Source organism: Mobula birostris, chromosome X, assembly GCF_030028105.1.
Source record: "Mobula birostris isolate sMobBir1 chromosome X, sMobBir1.hap1, whole genome shotgun sequence".
NCBI classification, from domain to species: Eukaryota; Metazoa; Chordata; class Chondrichthyes; order Myliobatiformes; family Myliobatidae; genus Mobula; species Mobula birostris.
The window spans coordinates 59,308,055-59,329,181 of NC_092402.1; the positions used below are offsets into that span (position 1 = coordinate 59,308,055).

The following is a 21,127-nucleotide window of genomic DNA, read 5'->3' on the forward strand; positions in this document are numbered from 1 at the left end:
AAACTATTTCAGTATCAGGCATTTAAATTATGAAGAAAGGTTAGGCAAGTTTGAATAATTTTCTTTAGGAAAGAGAAGACTTTAAAATGATCTAATCAAAGGATTCAAAGTTACAAAAATAAATCAACAACCCTTTTAGAGGGAAGAACCATGGGACTGGATTGGAAGGCATATAGGTGAAACTGAATTACGAAAAAAAATACATCCCTCTAATATTTAATAGTCCTTTCCTGCTCCTTAAAATTGTTCTTAATATTTTCCCATTAATATGTTCTCCTTTATGTATTTATTTAGCAAGCTCTGTAAATCCTTTCTCTGCCTTATATGTTCTTAAATTTCTGAGAATGCAGATTTTTAGTATTTCCTTAAAATGCTTGCATTGAGAGTTTACCAATGGTCATGATCTTTTATTAATTTTCATCAGAACCTTTTCTCAGATTACTGGATATACTTCATAGTCATACTACTGAGCTCAGCCATACCCAAATTGATGAATTTTTTCTATTTTAATATGAGTGAGTGCATGGTCCATATCAAAACTGCTCGGAAAAGCTACACCAAAATACTTGGAACACTTCATATAGAACAACACATAGCCATGCTCAGAACTGGAAGTGTTCCAGAACCCAATCTACTGGCACCGCCTCATCCAAATCACTCAATGTACTGTATGCCAATTCCACTGGGAACAGCTTAACCCAAAATATTGGGCACATTGCATACAAGCACAACTGAACATTATGATACATAAGTCACTGGCAGTATCCAAAACCATAGGAGACAACTATATCTGCATTTTTGGACATGTCCCACACCAACACCACTGGAAAAGCAACTTGAATTCTGGACACTCAGAAATGAGTTCAAAGCTCACCAAGAGTGCTTGAATTTCAATGCAAGTAATTCTTTAAAATTTACAATTTAATAGAAAAAGCAAATAACTAACCTCAAAACTACCAGATTGTTGGAAAAATCAATCTGGTTTACCTGTGCCTTTCAGAGGAGGAAATCTGCTATCCTTACCCTACCTAACCTCTCTGTGTTTCCAGACTTATGAATCTGGTTGACTCTTAACTGCCTTCTCAGATTCAGAGGAAAGTAATGATGGACAATAATGGCAGCTCTGCTAACAAAGTCCCCTTTCTATGAATGAATAAATAAAATAGTTTATTATCCTCAACCACGACTTACAACTTATGGTGATGCAGGCGTGACTTTTGTCCCTATCACTAGGTGTGGTTTTTACCTATGGCACTAAGGCATGTTCTAAGGCATAATTTACTATGAGATTGGCCTTATCAATGTCCAATAATTTAACATGGGAGTGGCTTCTTATCATTAACCAAGGTCTAGGGATTGGCAAGAGTGAGTCAAATGTTCATTAGTAATTGATAATTATTATGATTTGATATATAATATTACCATCGCTCAAAATATGGACCATTATGACCTTAACTAGGTCTCCATAACTAGGTACATCAGTTTGCAACTTCCCCATTTCCTAAACCTTTCTTCATAAGCACAATAGAGATAAGTATTTAGTCATAGTCATAGTCATACTTCATCGATCCCGAGGGAAATTCGTTTTCGTTACAGTTGCACCATAAATAATTAAATAGTAATTTATTCTTTCCAATGGCAAATTTGACATGGAGGAGCAAAATTCAGCATTACTTTAACACTAATTGTATTTGTTATAATTTTGGATTACAGCAGAGAAAGTCATAATATCGTTAAGGTTCCTGCATTTTGAACTTAAGCCTGATTTCTTGTTATTCCTACAGGGGGAAGCTGGTCCAACTGGTGCTCGAGGCCCTGAGGGTGCCCAGGGCTCAAGAGGAGAGTCAGGAAGCCCCGGATCCCCAGGTCCCGCTGGAGCTCCTGTAAGTTACAAACTGATTATCCAGGGTAGAGTTTGTAATTTTTGTTACCAAATGTAGGAATATAGTACCACAAATCTTTGTAGAAGTTGTCAATCATAAATGAAGTAGCAAACAGCCTGCCTCTATTTGTTGAAAGCCTTCAGGCTACTTAGCCGTGGCAAAATATCAGATTTAAGTTGATTCTATCTTCGCAGTAGTTAGCTAGATTTTTCTCCACTCTAACTCAGAGAGACCGAGTTCAGTTCTAGTAATTTACTTTCCTGGGCAAATCTGTACTTCCAAATATACCTGTAGAGTTCTTGGAAACATAGAAAACCTACAGCACAATACAGGCCCTTCGGCCCACAAAGTTGTGCCGAACATGTCCCTACCTTAGAACTATCGAGGCTTTACCTATTTTTCTGAGCGCCATGTATCCATCCAGGAGTCTCTTAAAGGACCCTATCGCTTCCGCGTCCACCGCCACCACTGGCAGCCCATTCCACACACTCACCACTCTCTGCGTAAAAAAAACTTACCCCGACATCTCCTCTGTACCTGCTTCCAAGCACCTTAAAACTATGCCCTCTCGTGCTAGCCATTTCGGCCCTGGGGAAAAGCCTCTGACTACCCACACGATCAATGCCTCTCAATCCTTATCCTTAATATTGTACTCTACATAACCCTAACTACTAATGTGCAACCGTTTGGTCTTCAAAAAAGTACAGTAACCTCCTGCAACCATTATACAACATTGTTATGGAAATATGCCCTCATTTTTCTCTTGCTGTTTAATGTTGCTGAGTTACAGTGACTTGTATCTCTTGTTTTATAGGGCAATCCTGGTACTGATGGTATTCCTGGAGCAAAAGGTTCAGCTGTAAGTATGGCCCAAATATTTTATCACTTCTGCTTATTTTTAAACATAAAATAAATCCCAATTCCCAAGAATCAAAGTAGATATGAATTTGCTCACCTAGCAATGATTTAACCCAAACTGATTTTAAAATCTCTGGATAACTCTAGGTTTGTGATACACCTAGTAAGGCAAAACACTTTTAATTCACAATATAAGTGTTCTGCAAACCAAATATTGATCTTTTGATCATTACCTTCCAGTGCATTCTTCTAAGTCTTAGGTGCAACATGAGAATAATGCCGTTGCATAAAATGATGACAGGAGTAAACATTGCAGAGCACCAGTATATACCTGTGCAAAGTACTTTACGTGCACATTTTCAAGATCTGGCCATTTTGGCATTTACTTAATGGGAAATTTTCCCTGATTAAGTAATAACCGAATCCAATCAATTGATTTAGAAAAGTGGAATTTGCACACATCTTATGAAAATTGGTGCATATCATTTTAATTTTAATGTAGAAAACATAGAAACATAGAAATCTACAGCACATTACAGGCCCTTCGGCACATAATGTTGTGTCGACCATGTAACCTACTCTAGAAACTGCCTAGAATTTCCCTACCGCATCGCCCTCTATTTTTCAAAGCTCCATGTATCTATCTAAGAGTCTCTTAAAAGATCCACCTCTACCACCTTCTCTGGCAGTGCATTCCATGCACCCACCGTTCTCTGTGTGAAAAATTTTATCGTGATATAACTATCATATCTTTTCTGCTCTGAACTCAGCACTGCTCTTAGTTTTAATGCCTTTATATATCCTTATTAAAGCCAAATTCTACCATTATACATCTGTTTGCTCATCATCTTAAAGTAAATGAGTATGATCACAGATTTCAAGCCTACACTTGTTACCTATTTGTTAAATGTTGGTGCTGTCAAGGCCTTGTATCTTCTTAATGCACCATCAACCATTTGATGTTAACTTCTCTTGTTTTATTCCCAAAGGGTGCTCCTGGCATTGCTGGCGCTCCTGGTTTCCCTGGTCCACGTGGGCCTCCAGGCCCACAGGGTGCTACAGGCCCACTTGGTCCTAAAGGTCAACAAGTAAGCAAATATATTTGATTTTCCTTGATTTCTTTTGGAATCGTCATGAAATGGAATGAAATGTGCAGTTTCAAAATGATTTAACGTAGAGTTAGATCTAGAGCATGTTCCCAACTGGAACCTTCTGGGCTTTCTTTGCTTTCAGTGGAGTTTTTCCTGTGCTACTCTGATCATTATCAACAGATAGCATTACGTGCAACCAAGATGTATAATATTAATTAAACATACTGCATCACAATATGTTAAATGTCACCACTACAAATTAAACTATGTGATATGACTTAAGTGCTACATTAGACATTTTTAAACCACACCGTACTTCATTTTGCCAACCCATGTTGAAATTACATACTGAAAAATGATATAAAATATAACAAACTGCATTATTAGAAAACTCCCCCAAACTTTATATCTCCTCTATAGATTGATAACACACCAAACTTCAGCATGCTAAGCTTTCATGAAATTACCCATTGTTATACTGCACTGAACTTCATAATGCTAAACTGTACCACATCAAAATTTGGCCAAGTATCCTATTATTGTCAAACTTCACTACACAATGATCATTCCGATGTAGTATCTTTGACCAGAAATGTGATCTCTCTTTCACTTTCTACAGATGCTGCCCTATAACCGTGTTTCCTCCATTTTCTGTTTTTATTTCAGATTTCCAGCATCTGCAAGTTTTTTTTTGGATTTCCATTCACTACCCAATGCTTTACTAAGCTTCACGTTGTCAACCTGTACCTTTCACATGGGTCACTAACAGGATGTTATGGAGGGGAAAAAAAAGCAAGAGATTTGCTTTTGTAGTACTTTACAGCATGAAGCACCTGGTCTCTATCACATAACTATGGTCAGATTTCAAATAGAGGCCAAGCACTTCTCTGCAGGAAGAGAAGGTAGAATTGGTAAATATTTCTATTTTAAAGGGCCATTTTGATCGCTGTAGAGAAGCTGGAATAATCTTGCATTTTCCTGCCTGCCTTTGCTGTAGAATGAGAAAGAGTGTTATCATTCAGTCCTTTTGGCATATAATGTCACAAGATCACATATAAACCAAATAATTGTGCTGGTGCACAATACATTTATATATATTTTTTTATTTTTGTTAAATTACTATTCCACCAGAGTCAGACCTTTAACTACCAACAAAGTTCTATGAACCTCAAAATGTTGCCCTCAAGTTTAACAAGTTTGGAAGAGTTGAATAGGATATTTCTTCTGAGCTTTTCAATTTAAGTGGATCCTGTGGAAATTTCTCACAGCTAGCATTGCACTGAATTGATTAATATGATTAATATTCAATATGATTAGCAAGTCTATCAAAGGCCACAGTTTGTGAACGCCACTAAGCTAATCTACACCAGTTTGACATCTTGCTGCTACATGAGTGCTTCCACTCTCCATTTTAACCCTGCTATTGTCTTGTCTGATAGGGTGAACCCGGAGCTCCAGGATTCAAGGGAGAAACAGGCCCAAAAGGAGAGATTGTAAGTATTTAAAATTATTTTTGTTTTATAGTTCCGTTTTCAAAAGAAGAGGTACCCCTTATTAGTTCGAACAATAAATACGAACAAAAATGTCAGAAGACACAAAGATAAGTAATTTAGAGGGAAGTTAGGTGGAATTTTGGAGCACAAGTTAAGACCTTATGCAGTGAGTAATCAAGTGAAAAAATTAGTATAGACATTAAATTAGATTGAAATGATTAGAAAATATATTCTTAAAAGGAGATTATATATTGAGAAGATTAGATGGTATGGAAGAGTAAGTAAGGCAGGGGTTGATAGATTCTTGATTGCTCAGGGCATGAAGTGATACAGGGTGACGGCAGGAGATTGGAGCTGAGAGGAAAATGGATCAGCCGTGATGAAATGGCAGAGCAGACTCCATGGACCAAATAGCCTAATCTGCTCCTATCTCTTATAGTCTTATGGTCCTGGCCTTGTCCAGTTCCTTAACAAATCAGCAGCTCATGATAGGAAGCACACAGTAATATCTCATTAAAAAAATGTTTCAACTTATCTATTAGGTCTCCTCTTTTGAACAGTTGTTGTGCAATTGAAATTAGAATTTGCATAAATAGAGCATGCTCACTCTGTGATTGCATCTGATATTCCTTTTCTGTTGTCTCTGTAGGGCCCCGTTGGTCCTCAAGGAGCTCCTGGACCTGCTGGCGAAGAAGGCAAGAGAGGCCCTCGTGGTGAACCTGGTGCTGCTGGTCCAAATGGTCCCCCTGGCGAGAGAGTGAGTTTCCCAAATTTAAACTGCTTGTTCGTAACTTACACAGACAATATGCAGCACAATAGATATCTCAACCATTAGTGCTGTACTCTACCCATTATAATCAAAGATAAAAGTATCAATACTTACACAAGGCTGTGTATTTCTCTAATTATAATAAGCAGAACCCATTTTATTAAGTGATTTGTTCCTTACTCTGATCATATAAACTGTACAGATTTATATTGAAACAGAAGTGTTTAAGAAATAGTTGCAGGAGTAGACTATATTGCTCCTCACTTTATAGTTCAAGAATCTCAGCCTGGGGTATGCCTAATGGATCAAATTATGCTTACCTGCAGCACTGCTGACTGTTAGAAATTTGACCTCCATTGTGTCTCGTACTTCTGCATTTTGCAATGTGGTTTTCCTGACCTGTTCTGCTACTGGACCTACCATCAAGCTGCATAGAGGATATGAATGCCATTTGTATCGAATCCTCTGCATAATGCAGGGAAGGATAGGCATGAAAACAGCAACTCTATTCATTTGAATAGTGTTAAGCCTGTTCAAAGATATAAACGTTTGAATTATTTTACTTTATTTAATTTTAATGTTGGAATTGAATTGACTTTATTGCTTACATCCTTCATATACATGAGGAGTAAAAGTCTTTACGTTACATCTCTGTCTAAATGTGCAATGTGCAATTTATAGTAATTTGTAATAAATAGTATGTACAACAGGATAGTCAATATAACATAGAAATACAATTGTGTCAGCATGAATTAATCAGTCTGATGGCCTGGTGGAGGAAGCCTGTTGGTCTTGGCTTTTATGCTGTACTACCATTCACCAGATGGTAACAGCTGGAACAGTTTGTGGTTGCGGTGATCCTTCAGACCCGTTTTACACACCTGTCTTTGTAAATGTCCTGAATCATGGGAAGTTCACATCTACAGATGCACTGGGCTGTCTGCACCACTCTCTGCAGAGTCCCACGATTGAGGGAAGTACAGTTCCCAGAGCAGGCAGTGATGCAGCCAGTCAGGATGCTCTTAATTGTGCCCTAGTAGAAAGTACTTAGGATTTGGGGGCCCATACCAAACTTCCTCACCCGTCTGAGGTGAAAGAGGTGCTGTTGTGCTTTTTTCACCACACAGCTGGTGTGTACAGACCACGTGAGGTCCTTGGTGATGTGTATGCCAAGGAATTTAAAGCTGTTCACCCTCTCAACCCTAGATTCATTGATGTCAGTAGGGGTTAGCATATCTCCATTCCTCCTGTAATCCACAACCAGCTCCTTTGTTTTTGTGACATTGAGGGAGAGGTTGTTTTCTTGGCTCCACTGTGTCAGGGTGATGACTTCTACTCTATTGGCTGCCTCATTATTATTTGAGATTAGGCCAATCAGTGTAGTGTCGTCAGCAAATTTAATTAGCAGATTGGAGCTGTGGGTAGCGATACAGTCATGGGTACACAAGGAGTAAGGGAAGGGACTTAGTACACAGCCCTGAGGGGCTCCTGTATTGAGAGTTAGAGGGGCAGAGGTGAGGGAACCCGCTCTTACCACCGGCCGGTGATCTAACAGGAAGTCCAAGATTCAGCTACACAAGGCAGAGTGAAGGCCGAGGTCTCTGAGCTTCTTGTTGAGCCTGAAGGGTATTATAGTGTTGAATGCTGAACTGTAGTCCAAGGACAGCTTTCTGACATAAGCATCCTTCTTCTCCAGATGTGTAAGGACAGTGTGTAGAGCAGTGGCTATTGCACCATCTGTTAATCGGTTGTGTTGGTAGGCGAATTGTAGGGGGTCCAGTGTGGGTGGTAGCAAGCTGCAGACGTAGTCCTTGACCAGCCTCTCAAGCATTTGCTTATTATCGAGGTGAGTGCGAAAGGACGCCAGTCGTTCAGACATGTTACTTTGGTCTTTTTTGGTCAGGGACAATGGTGGATGTTTTGAAGCAGGAGGGCACTCTATGCTGGGAGAGGGAGAGATTAAAAATGCCTGTAAACACACCTGCCAGTTGTGCCGTGCACACTCTGAGTACCCGCCCTGGGATGCCGCCTGGTCCTGCGGCCTTGCCTCCTGCATATTTCAGCCTCAGAGATGGCCAAGGTGCAGGTCTCTTTGGCAGCTTTCCTCAGGGGCTCAGTGTTAGTAACATTGAATTGAGCATAAAAAAGATTTAGCTCATCTGGGAGAGAGGCAGCGATGTAGGAAACTCCACTGTGTTTAGCTTTGAAGTTTGCAATGGTGTGCAGACCTTGCCATAAGCTGTGTGTGTTGTTGGCGGAGAGTTGAGTCTGAACCTTGTCCATGTATTGTTGTTTCACTGCCTCGATGACTTTATGCAGATCGTAGCTACATTTCTTGAGTTCCTGTTGTTCACCGGCAACATAAGTTCTGTGTCGCGTGGTAAATGCTGCTTGCACGGAATTGTTGATCCAGGGTTTCTGGTTTGGATAGACCCTGATCGATTTCTGGGGCACAACATCCTCGATGCACTTCTGGATGAAACTCATGACCCCTTCCGTGAACTTGCAGACATCCTCGTCATGGAAGATATTCCAGATGACGTAATCAGAGCAGTCCTATAGTATGGAGACGGATTGGTCAGACCAACAGTGGAATGTTTTAGCTATGGCCACCTCTTGTTTCAGCTTTTGCCTATATGTCAGCAGCAACAAGATGGAGGAGCAGCAAGAGCAATGAAATACTAAATTTTACTATATTTTATAATATATACTATATAATATTTACTATATAATACTGTATTTTAGTATTTCATTGCACTTCGCTTTTTTAATTAGTTAAATCTCATTATCGAGAGATATTTCAAATCTGTTGCAAAGCTGCTGACAGCAGTGACCTTTTAAAGATCATGAGGAAGTCCTAGGGATGGATGTGTTGTCCAAGGCCTTTTCGCCCATGGAGCCTTTATTGCTTCAGAGGGCACATCACAGGTTTAGAAAGTCAGGTCCTTCGTCCCTCAACCTCTGTAAAAGTAACATAGAAACATAGAAACATAGAAAGTAGGTGCAGGAGTAGGCCATTCGGCCCTTCGAGCCTGCACCGCCATTTATTATGATCATGGCTGATCATCCAACTCAGAACCATGCCCCAGCCTTCCCTCCATACCCCCGATCCCCGTAGCCACAAGGGCCATATCTAACTCCCTCTTAAATATAGCCAATGAACTGGCCTCAACTGTTTCCTGTGGCAGAGAATTCCACAGATTCACCACTCTCTGTGTGAAGAAGTTTTTCCTAATCTCGGTCCTAAAAGGCTTCCCCTTTATCCTCAAACTGTGACCCCTTGTTCTGGAGTTCCCCAACATCGGGAACAATCTTCCTGCATCTAGCCTGTCCAATCCCTTTAGGATTTTATACGTTTCAATCAGATCCCCCCTCAATCTTCTAAATTCCAACGAGTACAAGCCCAGTTCATCCAGTCTTTCTTCATATGAAAGTCCTGCCATCCCAGGAATCAATCTGGTGAACCTTCTTTGTACTCCCTCTATGGCAAGGATGTCTTTCCTCAGATTAGGGGACCAAAACTGCACACAATACTCCAGGTGTGGTCTCACCAAGGCCTTGTACAACTGCAATAGTACCTCCCTGCTCCTGTACTCGAATCCTCTCGCTATAAATGCCAGCATACCATTCGCCTTTTTCACCGCCTGCTGTACCTGCATGCCCACTTTCAATGACTGGTGTATAATGACACCCAGGTCTCGTTGCACCTCCCCTTTTCCTAATCGGCCACCATTCAGATAAAATTCTGTTTTCCTATTTTTGCCACCAAAGTGGATAACTTCACATTTATCCACATTAAATTGGTAACGGTGGGCAGATACCAAATGATACAGCCCAATAACTCAGCATCTGTAGTTCTCTTGACAGAGATTTTCAAAAATTCACAATGCTCAAGGAGAAAGAGATTTCTTCTCATCTTTGTCTTAAATGGAAGACCCCCTAATACTGACACTAGGCTGCTAGGGAAAACATACTTAAGGCACCTACACCGTCAAACTTCCTGAGAATGTTACATATTTCAATGAGATCACTGATAAATAAGATTAATGCAAAGACTAATTTTAGTGGTACTGTGATGAGACCTTAATATACTCTTTAATTCTTTTGTTTCCATTGCTAGGGTGCTCCTGGTAACCGTGGTTTCCCAGGTCAGGATGGTCTGGCCGGTCCAAAGGTAGGTAAAATGTCCCATTGTTTAAGGTCAGCTACTTGCCTGTAAAGTTAAAAGAACACAAATAATTATTTAATTACTTAATTATTATGCACGTAAGATTCAGTACATCATGACCCAAAGTTGGTTCTTTGAAGTGGAAGGTTCTTGGGCAACCAAAATCCACCACCACTCACAAAATCCAATCTCTAACTTGAACTGATTTTCAGTTCCTTTAAAACTACATTTTACAGTAATGTAATGAGAATATTATATAGCCAATGCCATACTCTGCAAATTGATCTTACCTTGAACCTTGCCTTTTTCAAGAGATGAATGGAATTGTTACAGGAGCAGGAGCAGTATTCTTCACTGAAAAATTCCTGTGTAAATTCCAAATGATAATTGCTAACTGGTGTTAAATATTAGTTTTTCTTTGAATGTAAAATCAGTTTGAAGGACTGTGCCAAAGGGGAGGGCACTATCATGACTGAAAGAATTGGAAAGGCATCACTGTTTATGGAGATGTAATGGTCGGGTGATGCAATATCCCAGAAGGCTCCAGAGAGTCAGGGTCAGAAGGGGGTGAAGTTGAAATAGGGAGCAAGCAGGTTGAAGCTCTGCTTAATAGGAGTCTTAGGCACATTGCAATTCAAGTTAGTAGGGATACGAAAGAAAAACTTGCATTTATGCAGCAATTTTCATAACTTATGGACCAACGACCGAAATGCTTCACAGCCATTGAAGTACTTTTGGAGTGCAGTAATTTGTGGAACAGGATATAAGGACAATTTGTAGGACAATGCATTTGGAGCTGAGGAGGATAAAAGATAATCAATGTCTTTTGAAGACACAGGAGATACTGGAATCTGGAATAAAACAGCGAACTTCTGAGGAACTCAGCATGTCAAGCAGTAACTAGGGGCAGAAAGATAATTGACATTTTTGGGTTGAGACACTGCATCAGGACTCAAAGGCTTTTGTTCAGAGCAACAATAATACTTTATACTTTATACTTTATTGTTGCCAAACAATTGATACTAGAATGTACAATCATCATACGATATTTGATTCTGCACTTTCTGCTCCCTGGATTACAAATATTAAATACTAAAAATAGCAAAAATTAGTAAATATTAAAAAATTAAATTATAAATCATAAATAGAAGAATGGAAAGTAAGGTAGTGCAAAAAAACTGATAGGCAGGTCCGGATATTTGGAGGGTACGGCCCAGATCCGGGTCAGGATCCGTTCAGCAGTCTTATCACAGTTGGAAAGAAGCTGCTCCCAGATCTGGCCATATGAGTCTTCAAGCCCCTGAGCCTTCTCCTGGAGGGAAGAGGGACGAAAAGTGTGTTGGCTAGGTGAGCAATAATATTGAGCAAGGGAATAAAGTTTATAACATGGAAAGGAAGAAGAATCTCCCAAATATGGAAGCAGTGGCTTTGGACTAACCAAGGCACCAAGGTGCCTTGACTAAGTAAGGTGATTAAAAATGGCTGCATTCTAAATAGGCTTGATAATGCTCTTTTTTAAATAAACTAATCTTTATTTTGCTTCCTATTGCAGGGTGCCCCTGGTGAGCGTGGTGCTCCCGGTGTTTCTGGGCCTAAAGGTGCTAATGGAGATCCTGGCCGCCCAGGTGAACCTGGCCTTCCGGGTGCAAGAGTAAGCAAGAATTTTACAGAACCAAACTTTCATACTTAAAATTGACACAAAATGTTCATAATAACCATTTAGTAGAGAATATTTTGAGGGAACATTTGCCATATAGATGCACAACACAATATTTTATTTCCTATATTTGTTAATTTCTTCAAAGCTTCTTTTCAAACATACTCCTTCACCATTCAAAGTATGAGTTTCACAATCATGAGATAACTATTTCAGAAACTGAGTGGAACACTAAATTTCTCTCACCTCTGGGACTAAGGTACATTTTTGGAATAGGGTGTGGTGCTGAGATTGGGTCCTTGAATTCACTATCAGTACTCAGTGTTCCTGAACTTGGTAAATAATTGATAAACTATTTATGCTCAATCTGTGGAGCATTTTGAGCCCTGAGTGAGATAGTCTCCTTCATATACATTGTGCATTCAAATCTTTTTTTTCCCCCCTATTATCCTTAGTTTTGGTAAACATTTACAATACCAGCCAATTTTTGCTGCCCATGTGCCAAGCTTACATTAAAAGGATACACCATTCTATATGAAGGACGAATTTGTGTTGCTCCGACAGCTTTCACACTATGATCCAAGTATTATTTTTTGGTCACTGGACAGCAAAAGAGGGTACTGAATTCCAGCCCAGTCATTAGTGAACCCCCCAAATAACATAAACTCTGTTCACTTAAAAGTTGGAGAGAGGTGATAGAGATCTGGAGAGGTGAGGGGGGAGGAGAGTGACCAACAATTGGTCCCCTGACCAGACTGGCTGTATTCTAAACACAACTGTATGATCTATGTGCTCTTGCAGATCACATGGCACATTAATTTCACAGATTCATTGACCTAAAGGAAAGCTTGAGGTAAAGAGATGTTTTAACACACAGTAATGGTAGATCAGAACTTATCACCAATGATTTGGTGTTTTTGGTTTTGTTCATTCAGCCTTTATATTGAGAAGTCACATACAAATGTCTTTCAGTATTGCCAAACAAAATAGAAATTCCCAATAATGGAATATCTAATAATCTGTTATTTTAACAGTTGATAAATGTGCATAACTAATGATTTTTTTAAAACCCTAATGTCAGCTCTTCTGTTTCTCCCAAAAGAATAAGTTGCCAAAAGTGACATTCGAGGTTCTTAATGGGACTAACTGTCAGTGACTGACAAAACAAAAATCTCTTACTAATGAATGAAGAGTATGGATATTTGGTTTTTACTGATTTTTGAGTTTTTATTTGGGTTATGTTTTGTTTAGGGTCTTACAGGTCGCCCTGGAGATGCTGGTCCTCAAGGAAAAGTTGGAGCTCCTGTAAGTTCAAATAAAGGTTTCCTGAATTTTATTGTCACTTTCTAGGGTTTCCCTATTTAATGTCAAACAAAAGGTTTAGAGGATTTGAGCTAAGTACAGGCAAATGGGACTAGCTCAGGAAGGCATTTTGGTCAGCATGGACGAGCTGGGCCAAAGGATCTGTTGCTGACCTTTTATCTCTATGATACTATAAAAATAGCTAACTTTGACTGAGATGTAGAGACAGTCCCTGCATGGACTGTGCTGTTGTTTCAGCTGAAGAGCAAAAAATAACAGAGGATACACAGAGGTCACAGAGTCAGGTTATTTGACCCATTGAGTCTACATTGGGTCACATTTCACCATTCTATATCAATAGCCCTGCAAGTTGATTTTCCTCAAGTGCCTGTCCAGTTTCTTTTTACGATCGGTCATCATGTCTGCTTCCATCACGTCTGTGGGTAGCAAATTCCAGGTCAATACCACTCATTGCATAAAAAAATGTTCTTCCTTTACGGCTCAAAGCCTTAATTCTGTGCTTCCCACCCCCACTCCTTGTAGCATGAGACGGAAACAACTCATCTTTTCCTCCCTTATTTTAATTTATTATTATCTTGTGCATTTCTACAATGCCTCCCCTCAGTCTCCTTTGCTCCAAGAAAAACAAGTCTCATTCCTCCAAACTAACCTTGAAGCTAAAAGCCTCATCCCTAGTGCCACTCTGGCATAGCTCTTCTGCAACCTCCCAAGGACAAAGACCTCCTTCTGATCGGAACTCTATGCAACCGATTGATTGTGGCCTAATTAGAGTTTTATCAAAGATCAGCACAACTTGTCAGCTTTCGAACCCAATGCCTCTATTTAAGAAGCCCACAATCCCACATACTTTGCTAACTAACCTTTAGAAATGTCCTACAACCTTCCGAGATAAAAATACCTGTATATGATGAGGAAAATATCAATTCATTACATTCTCCTGGGTCGTAGAATCTGCAGGCCTTGGAGTCTTCATATCATATCTTAGGTGGAAGACCTAATGTTGAAGAGTAAATGTGCCAACATTTGGAGCATTGCATTCAAATCTATAAAAGAGGGTACATGTTCCACAGCATTCACCCCATTTCATTATCTTAGGAAGAGGGTACGTGTTTCAAGCATTCAGACAATCTGTCAAAGGTAATTGAGGGTATTCTTGCCAAACCTTTCAGACTTCCATTGTGCTAAGTAATAAAAAATATGGGTGCTGAGCATTTTCTTGGGCATGCAAAACATTCAGATCACCATTTCCTAGTGAAATGAGAGCATGATAGACTAAGCTGTTCCTTAAGTAGTCAGTCTTCAGGAAGATAGGAATAACATGCAACCATCAAGGAAATTTCTAAGAATGATTTAAGCTTCACTGTGTTGGTTCCTTTTTTACAATTTATTAGTGTTCAGGTTAATGCAGAATAAATGTAATCAACATTAACTGCTGTACAACAGGTAGCAGATTAACCTTTCTCTCTTGTCTGAAGGGTGTTTCTGGTGAAGATGGTCGTCCTGGCCCACCTGGTCCACAGGGTACTAGAGGTCAACCTGGTGTTATGGGTTTCCCCGGACCAAAGGGTGGAAATGTAAGAAAAACACTTAACTTGCTTCTATCTTGTATTCTGATTTCAGTATATCTTGTGTTGTACTCCCTAGTACTTTCAATGGATTTCTTGTATAGATAAAACAAAACAATTTGATTGACCCAATGTTCTGCCATGATTAAATGTAAACTTATTTTGTTTCTTTCTTTTCACTAGGGTGAGCCTGGCAAGGCTGGTGAGAAGGGTATCCCTGGTGCTCCTGGGTTGAGGGTAGGTAACCCTATATTTTTCAGAACAATTGTAATTCAACAAGTGAAGGCTATCAATCATGATTGACCACGCTTCAAAGGATCATACCATGGTCACCGTTAACATACGTCTTGACTAAATACAATATCTATGTATGATATATTGGTCATAATATAATTTTCTGAGGCAACTGATAGAAACATTGCAAATAGAGGATACATAATTGGAAACAGCAAGACACATTGTTCATTAGAAAGGATTCCTTAATGGAAGATGTCTTCTGAGTATCTTGTTGTGATGAGTGGACACATTGAGTACCCAACCTATCTTACCATATAGTCTTCCTTTACAGATGTTAATAACCTGAAGCAAGTGGCCTAACTATATGTAAATTTATGGAAATACACTAAATGTAGTCAATTGCCACTGATATCAAAATGAAGTTGTTATTACACTGGGAGATCTTGCAATAGTATACTGAAATATTAACTAATGGATTCACCATCAAAATTATAGCATGATTTGCCTCAGTACAGAGTAGCGTAATAAAATGCTATGATTTAATACTGTTTTTATACAGTATCGTAAAGCAAGATACAAGTAAGTGTAGAATATTACGCATAAAAGCCGTGATTTTCCATCACCAGGGCTGAGTGAGAAAATTGACACTTGTGCTGCTGCACTCTTATCGCCATTTCCAGTTATTTGAGCATTCTTCATTATGGGAATGTGGGTTTAGCTAACTCACTTCATACATTCTGCAAGTCTTCATAACACAAACCAGCAATAGTAACCAATTCATTGGTCTCACCAGATATAATCTATAACATATGTCATACCTGTTATGAGTAGTGTGTATTTTGTATTACAGAGATAGATAATTTATTGATCCCAAAGGAAATTTCAATGTCATAGTAGCATTACAAGTGCACAGATATACAAATGTTAGAAGAGAAGTAAGAAACAATAAGAAATAAGTTAGCACAAACAGTCTAACAGGAAGGAGTCATCACTTCCCCTGCTATACATTGATTCATTATAGAGCCTAATGGTCAAGGGCAAGAATGACCTTATATTGCGCTCTTTGGAGTAGCGCAGTTGTCTTCGTCTATTACAGTATACTATATGTGCAATATACATACATCTCTGAAGTGCTACAGATTTCAGATATAACACAGTAGGTATATTTACCATATATCATATTATTTTACAAACAATCCACAATATTCAGATTAAAAGAACACCAAATTATATTAAATCCAACAGATTTATACATTACATTGTGTAAGAGTGAGTTGGGAGTGCTATATCATGCACAGCATTATATAATATGACATATGTGGGGAACTATATTGGCAATAGGGAACATCACAATATATAATGTATGAATAAAGGCATCCGTTAGTCTTGCAAGACCATGGATCTGTGCTTGGAAAGTCTTCATTCTCCAGGGCGCAGGCCTGGGCAAGGTTGCATGGAAGACCAGCAGTTGCCCATTCTGCAAGTCTCCCCTCTCCACGACACCAGTGTTGTCCAAGGGAAGGGCATTAGGACCCATACAGCTTAGCACCAGTGTCGTCGCAGAGCAACGTGTGGTTAAGTGTCTTGCTCAAGGACACAACACGTTCCCTCGGCTGGGGCTCGAACTCACGACCTTCAGGTCGCTAGTCCAATGCCTTAACCACTTGGTCACGTGCCCACAATGTATGAATAATACTGTATGTTATAGTATAATAGCATGTAACAGTTTTAAAGTGCTGCACTCGCAGGATTAAAAGAATACTCTTAAAATCTATTTGCTAATTCCTTCACTGCATACTAAATGATATTCTTTATTCTTAATAGGGTTTGCCTGGCAAAGATGGGGAGACAGGCGCTCAAGGTCCTTCTGGTCCATCTGTGAGTTCAAATACTTTGGATAATTTGTTGTATGAGCAAACATATTTCATTTGAAAATGTGTAATGTCTTTACATCACCTGTCACGGTCCTCCATATTGATACAGGCTCCATGGACTGCCACAGAGACTCATGGTTCCATATTTCATGGGAACAGGCCCTTTGGCCCATTGAGTCAGCACCGTCAAACACCCATTTAAATATCATCATCTTTTAATCTAACATAAAAATTCAGCTACAAAAATCATTAAATTAGTAACTTTCATTTAAGTAAAATAAGGACTGACTCTCAAACATTTCAGTATTACAAGTGCTGTTTTCATTATTTTATACTTTACAAATGCTATTTCAATCAACATATTTCAATGTGGCCACTAATACTTTCATGAAAAGTGTGTGCCTGGAAATATTTTTAGTGTTATGCAACTGGAAATTGATTTTTCCACGTATGAAGCATAATAACATTTTTTCCAGATAATTTTGCATCACTCAGAATAGTTGACCAGGCCACCCCGCTGTGGCCCACATTTTCCATACAAGGGTGCACAAAATGATCTTCTCCCCACTTTTTCTGGAACATTGTTGTAATACTTAGCCAATAATATCCAAGAGGCTCCTGTCCTGGGACGCTCCTGGAACAACGTAGCCTTACTCCTGCAGCACACACATTTAAAGAGTAGGTTAGTTACTTGTGTATAGATTTAGGCCGCTCCTCCGTCATTACCACTGCACATTTGATTATAGAGATGTGCCACACTCTTACAACCAAGACCTCAGGTTCAGTTGGAACTGAATTTTGACCAAAACAGTCATTGTACCACCTCACTTGATCCATTTTTACAAATCATTAAGGGTGCACTATAATTTTAATTCAATACTGTGTTAAAAGCTGAAGTGTTTGCTCACTCCTGACATTGCTCTTGTTTCATTTTACAGGGTCCTGCTGGTGAGAGAGGTGAACAAGGTCCACCCGGTCCGCCTGGCTTCCAGGTATTTAAGATAAAATCTGCTTAATATCATTTAAGCATCATGCTAAGGAGCTGAGGGTAATCAGCAGATCAAGCATCTGCTGCCTCTTGTATCTGAAACTCTTATTTAAATCATACTCACAGTTAGCTATCGAGCACAGACACAGACGCTTCAGCCCACTGAGTCTACGCCAACCATCAAGCACGTTTATACTAACCCTAGTTCCACTTTATTCCATCCATCTCAGCATCAATTTCCTCCTCCCACCAGATTTTACTTCCTCACCAACACACAAGGGACAATGAGCTTGAGTTCCGCCAGCATTTTGTGTGTGTTGCTTGGATTTCCAGCATCTGCAGGTTTTCTCTTGTTTGTGACACAAGGGACAACGTTTTACAGAAGCCAGTTAAACCAGAGCTGCTTTAAATTTGTGATATAGAATTAGCACACTGTTTTGAATTCTAAATAATTTAAGATTCTAAATCTATTGCAGTCTAAAGTTACATTTTTATACATATGACTATGTTATATTTATTGAACAGGAACAGTAAATCTACTTCTTCTGTTTCCGTTTATTGTTAAGTATATCGAATCTTTAGTACAGGAAAATCTAAAACTAATCAATCTGTTTTACTCTTACTCCAGGGTCTGCCAGGTCCCCCAGGTCCTCCTGGTGAAGGTGGCAAGCCAGGTGACCAGGTATGTAATCCACTGATCACAGGCAATGCTTCCTTTAATAGTTTAACGTTCATCTGTTCAGATTTTAGCCCTTCATATTTATTTATTAGGCCAATGTTAAAGACAGTGCTAGTAGGATGGGGTAGATAGGTAGAAATCAGCAGTTGCAATGTATAGCTTGTCAAAACACATCATTGTGTTTCATACAGTAGGTTATTAATGATCAGTGAACCTATGACTCATGCAGCACAGAAACCAGCCCTTCAAGCAACCATTCACAATAATCCCAGTTTTATTCTTTCCATCAACTCCCCCTATACACGAGGGAATAACTTACAGTGGCCAATTAATCCACCAACCCACGTCTTTGGGACGTGGAAGGAGACTGGAGCAGCTGGAGGAAGCCCACATGGAAAAAGGGAGGATGTCGGGATTGAACATGTGTCTCTAGAACTGTGAGGCAGCCACTCAACTAGCTGTGCTACCTGCTACTGTTACCTGGCACTACATTTGGCCTTTGTAAGATTATATTAGTGAAGAAGCACTGGATAGACATTATCTCGGGTCTCAAGAAATAAAGGAATTAACTTAGATTCTGGTGGGCAAATCAGAAGGTGGTTTTACACTTCAGCGAATTTCCGTGTTCGCCACGATGCGGAACTTTTCTTCCGCCGTCTCCGTCTCCGAGCCTACTTCTTCGGCAAGGACCCTTCCACCCCCACCGATGACCCCTTCTCCCGTCTTCAACCCTCCTCTTCTTCATGGACACCCCGCTCTGGTCTTCTGCCTGCTCTGGATCTCTTTATCGCTAATTGCCGACGGGACATCAACCGTCTCGACTTCACCGCACCTTGTCCCCATTCCAACCTCACTCCTTTGGAACGCTCTGCTCTCCACTCCCTCTGCACTAATCCTAACCTTATTATTAAACCCGCCGATAAGGGGGGTGCTGTTGTAGTCTGGCGTACTGACCTCTACCTTGCCGAGGCACAGCGACAACTTGCGGATACCTCCTCTTATTTACCCCTCGATCGTGACCCCACTAAGGAGCACCAGGCCATTGTCTTCCACACCATCACCGACTTTATCCGCTCAGGGGATCTCCCATCCACTGCTACCAACCTTATAGTTCCCACACCCCGCACTTCCCGTTTCTACCTCCTACCCAAGATCCACAAACCTGCCTGTCCTGGCCGACCTATTGTCTCAGCTTGCTCCTGCCCCACTGAACTCATTTCTGCATACCTCGACACTGTTTTATCCCCCCTTGTTCAATCCCTTCCGACCTCTGTTCATGACACTTCTCACGCTCTTAAACTTTTCGATGATTTTAAGTTTCCTGACCCCCACTGCTTTATTTTCACCATGGATGTCCAGTCCCTATATACTTCCATCCCCCATCAGGAAGGTCTCAAAGCTCTACGCTTCTTTTTGGATTCCAGACCTAATCAGTTCCCCTCTACCACCACTCTGCTCCGTCTAGCGGAATTAGTCCTTACTCTTAATAATTTCTCCTTTGGCTCCTCCCACTTCCTCCAAACTAAAGGTGTAGCTATGGGCACCCGTATGGGTCCTAGCTATGCCTGCCTTTTTGTTGGGTTTGTGGAACAATCTATGTTCCGTGCCTATTCTGGTATCTGTCCCCCACTTTTCCTTTGCTACATCGACGACTGCATTGGCGCTGCTTCCTGCACGCATGCAGAACTCGTTGACTTTATTAACTTTGCCTCCAACTTTCACCCTGCCCTCAAGTTTACCTGGTCCATTTCTGACACCTCCCTCCCCTTTCTAGATCTTTCTGTCTCTGTCTCTGGAGACAGCTTATTCACTGATGTCTACTATAAGCCTACTGACTCTCACAGCTATCTGGACTATTCCTCTTCTCACCCTGTCTCTTGCAAAAACGCCATCCCCTTCTCGCAATTCCTCCGTCTCCGCCGCATCTGCTCTCAGGATGAGGCTTTTCATTCTAGGACGAGGGGGATGTCTTCATTTTTTAAAGAAAGGGGCTTCCCTTCCTCCACTATCAACTCTGCTCTTAAACGCATCTCCCCCATTTCACGTACATCTGCTCTCACTCCATCCTCCCGCCACCCCACTAGGAATAGGGTTCCCCTGGTCCTCACCTACCACCCCACCAGCCTCCGGGTCCAACATATTATTCTCCGTAACTTCCGCCACCTCCAACGGGATCCCACCACTAAGCACATCTTTCCCTCCCCCCCTCTCTCTGCATTCCGCAGGGATCGCTCCCTACACAACTCCCTTGTCCATTCGTCCCCCCCATCCCTCCCCACTGATGTCCCTCCTGGCACTTATCCGTGTAAGCGGAACAAGTGCTACACATGCCCTTACACTTCCTCCCTTACCACCACTCAGGGCCCCAAACATTCCTTCCAGGTGAGGCAACGCTTCACCTGTGAGTCGACGGGGGTGATATACTGCGTCCGGTGCTCCCGATGTGGCCTTTTATATATTGGCGAGACCCGACGCAGACTGGGAGACCGCTTTGCTGAACATCTACGCTCTGTCCGCCAGAGAAAGCAGGATCTCCCAGTGG

General features: G+C 40.6%; 1 protein-coding gene across 2 annotated transcripts in view; it reads left to right on the forward strand.

The window, feature by feature from the left end:
* col2a1a (collagen, type II, alpha 1a) overlaps window positions 1–21,127 on the forward strand; it is a 93,499-nt gene that overhangs the window by 25,817 nt on the left and 46,555 nt on the right. For both annotated transcript variants that reach the window (XM_072248820.1, XM_072248821.1), the window contains exons 19-31: window positions 1,785–1,883; window positions 2,698–2,742; window positions 3,731–3,829; window positions 5,272–5,325; window positions 5,975–6,082; window positions 10,215–10,268; window positions 11,815–11,913; window positions 13,171–13,224; window positions 14,718–14,816; window positions 14,991–15,044; window positions 16,869–16,922; window positions 17,857–17,910; window positions 18,535–18,588. In XM_072248820.1, coding sequence (XP_072104921.1) covers window positions 1,785–1,883; window positions 2,698–2,742; window positions 3,731–3,829; window positions 5,272–5,325; window positions 5,975–6,082; window positions 10,215–10,268; window positions 11,815–11,913; window positions 13,171–13,224; window positions 14,718–14,816; window positions 14,991–15,044; window positions 16,869–16,922; window positions 17,857–17,910; window positions 18,535–18,588 — 927 coding nt within the window. The remainder of the gene's footprint in view (window positions 1–1,784; window positions 1,884–2,697; window positions 2,743–3,730; window positions 3,830–5,271; window positions 5,326–5,974; window positions 6,083–10,214; window positions 10,269–11,814; window positions 11,914–13,170; window positions 13,225–14,717; window positions 14,817–14,990; window positions 15,045–16,868; window positions 16,923–17,856; window positions 17,911–18,534; window positions 18,589–21,127) is intronic.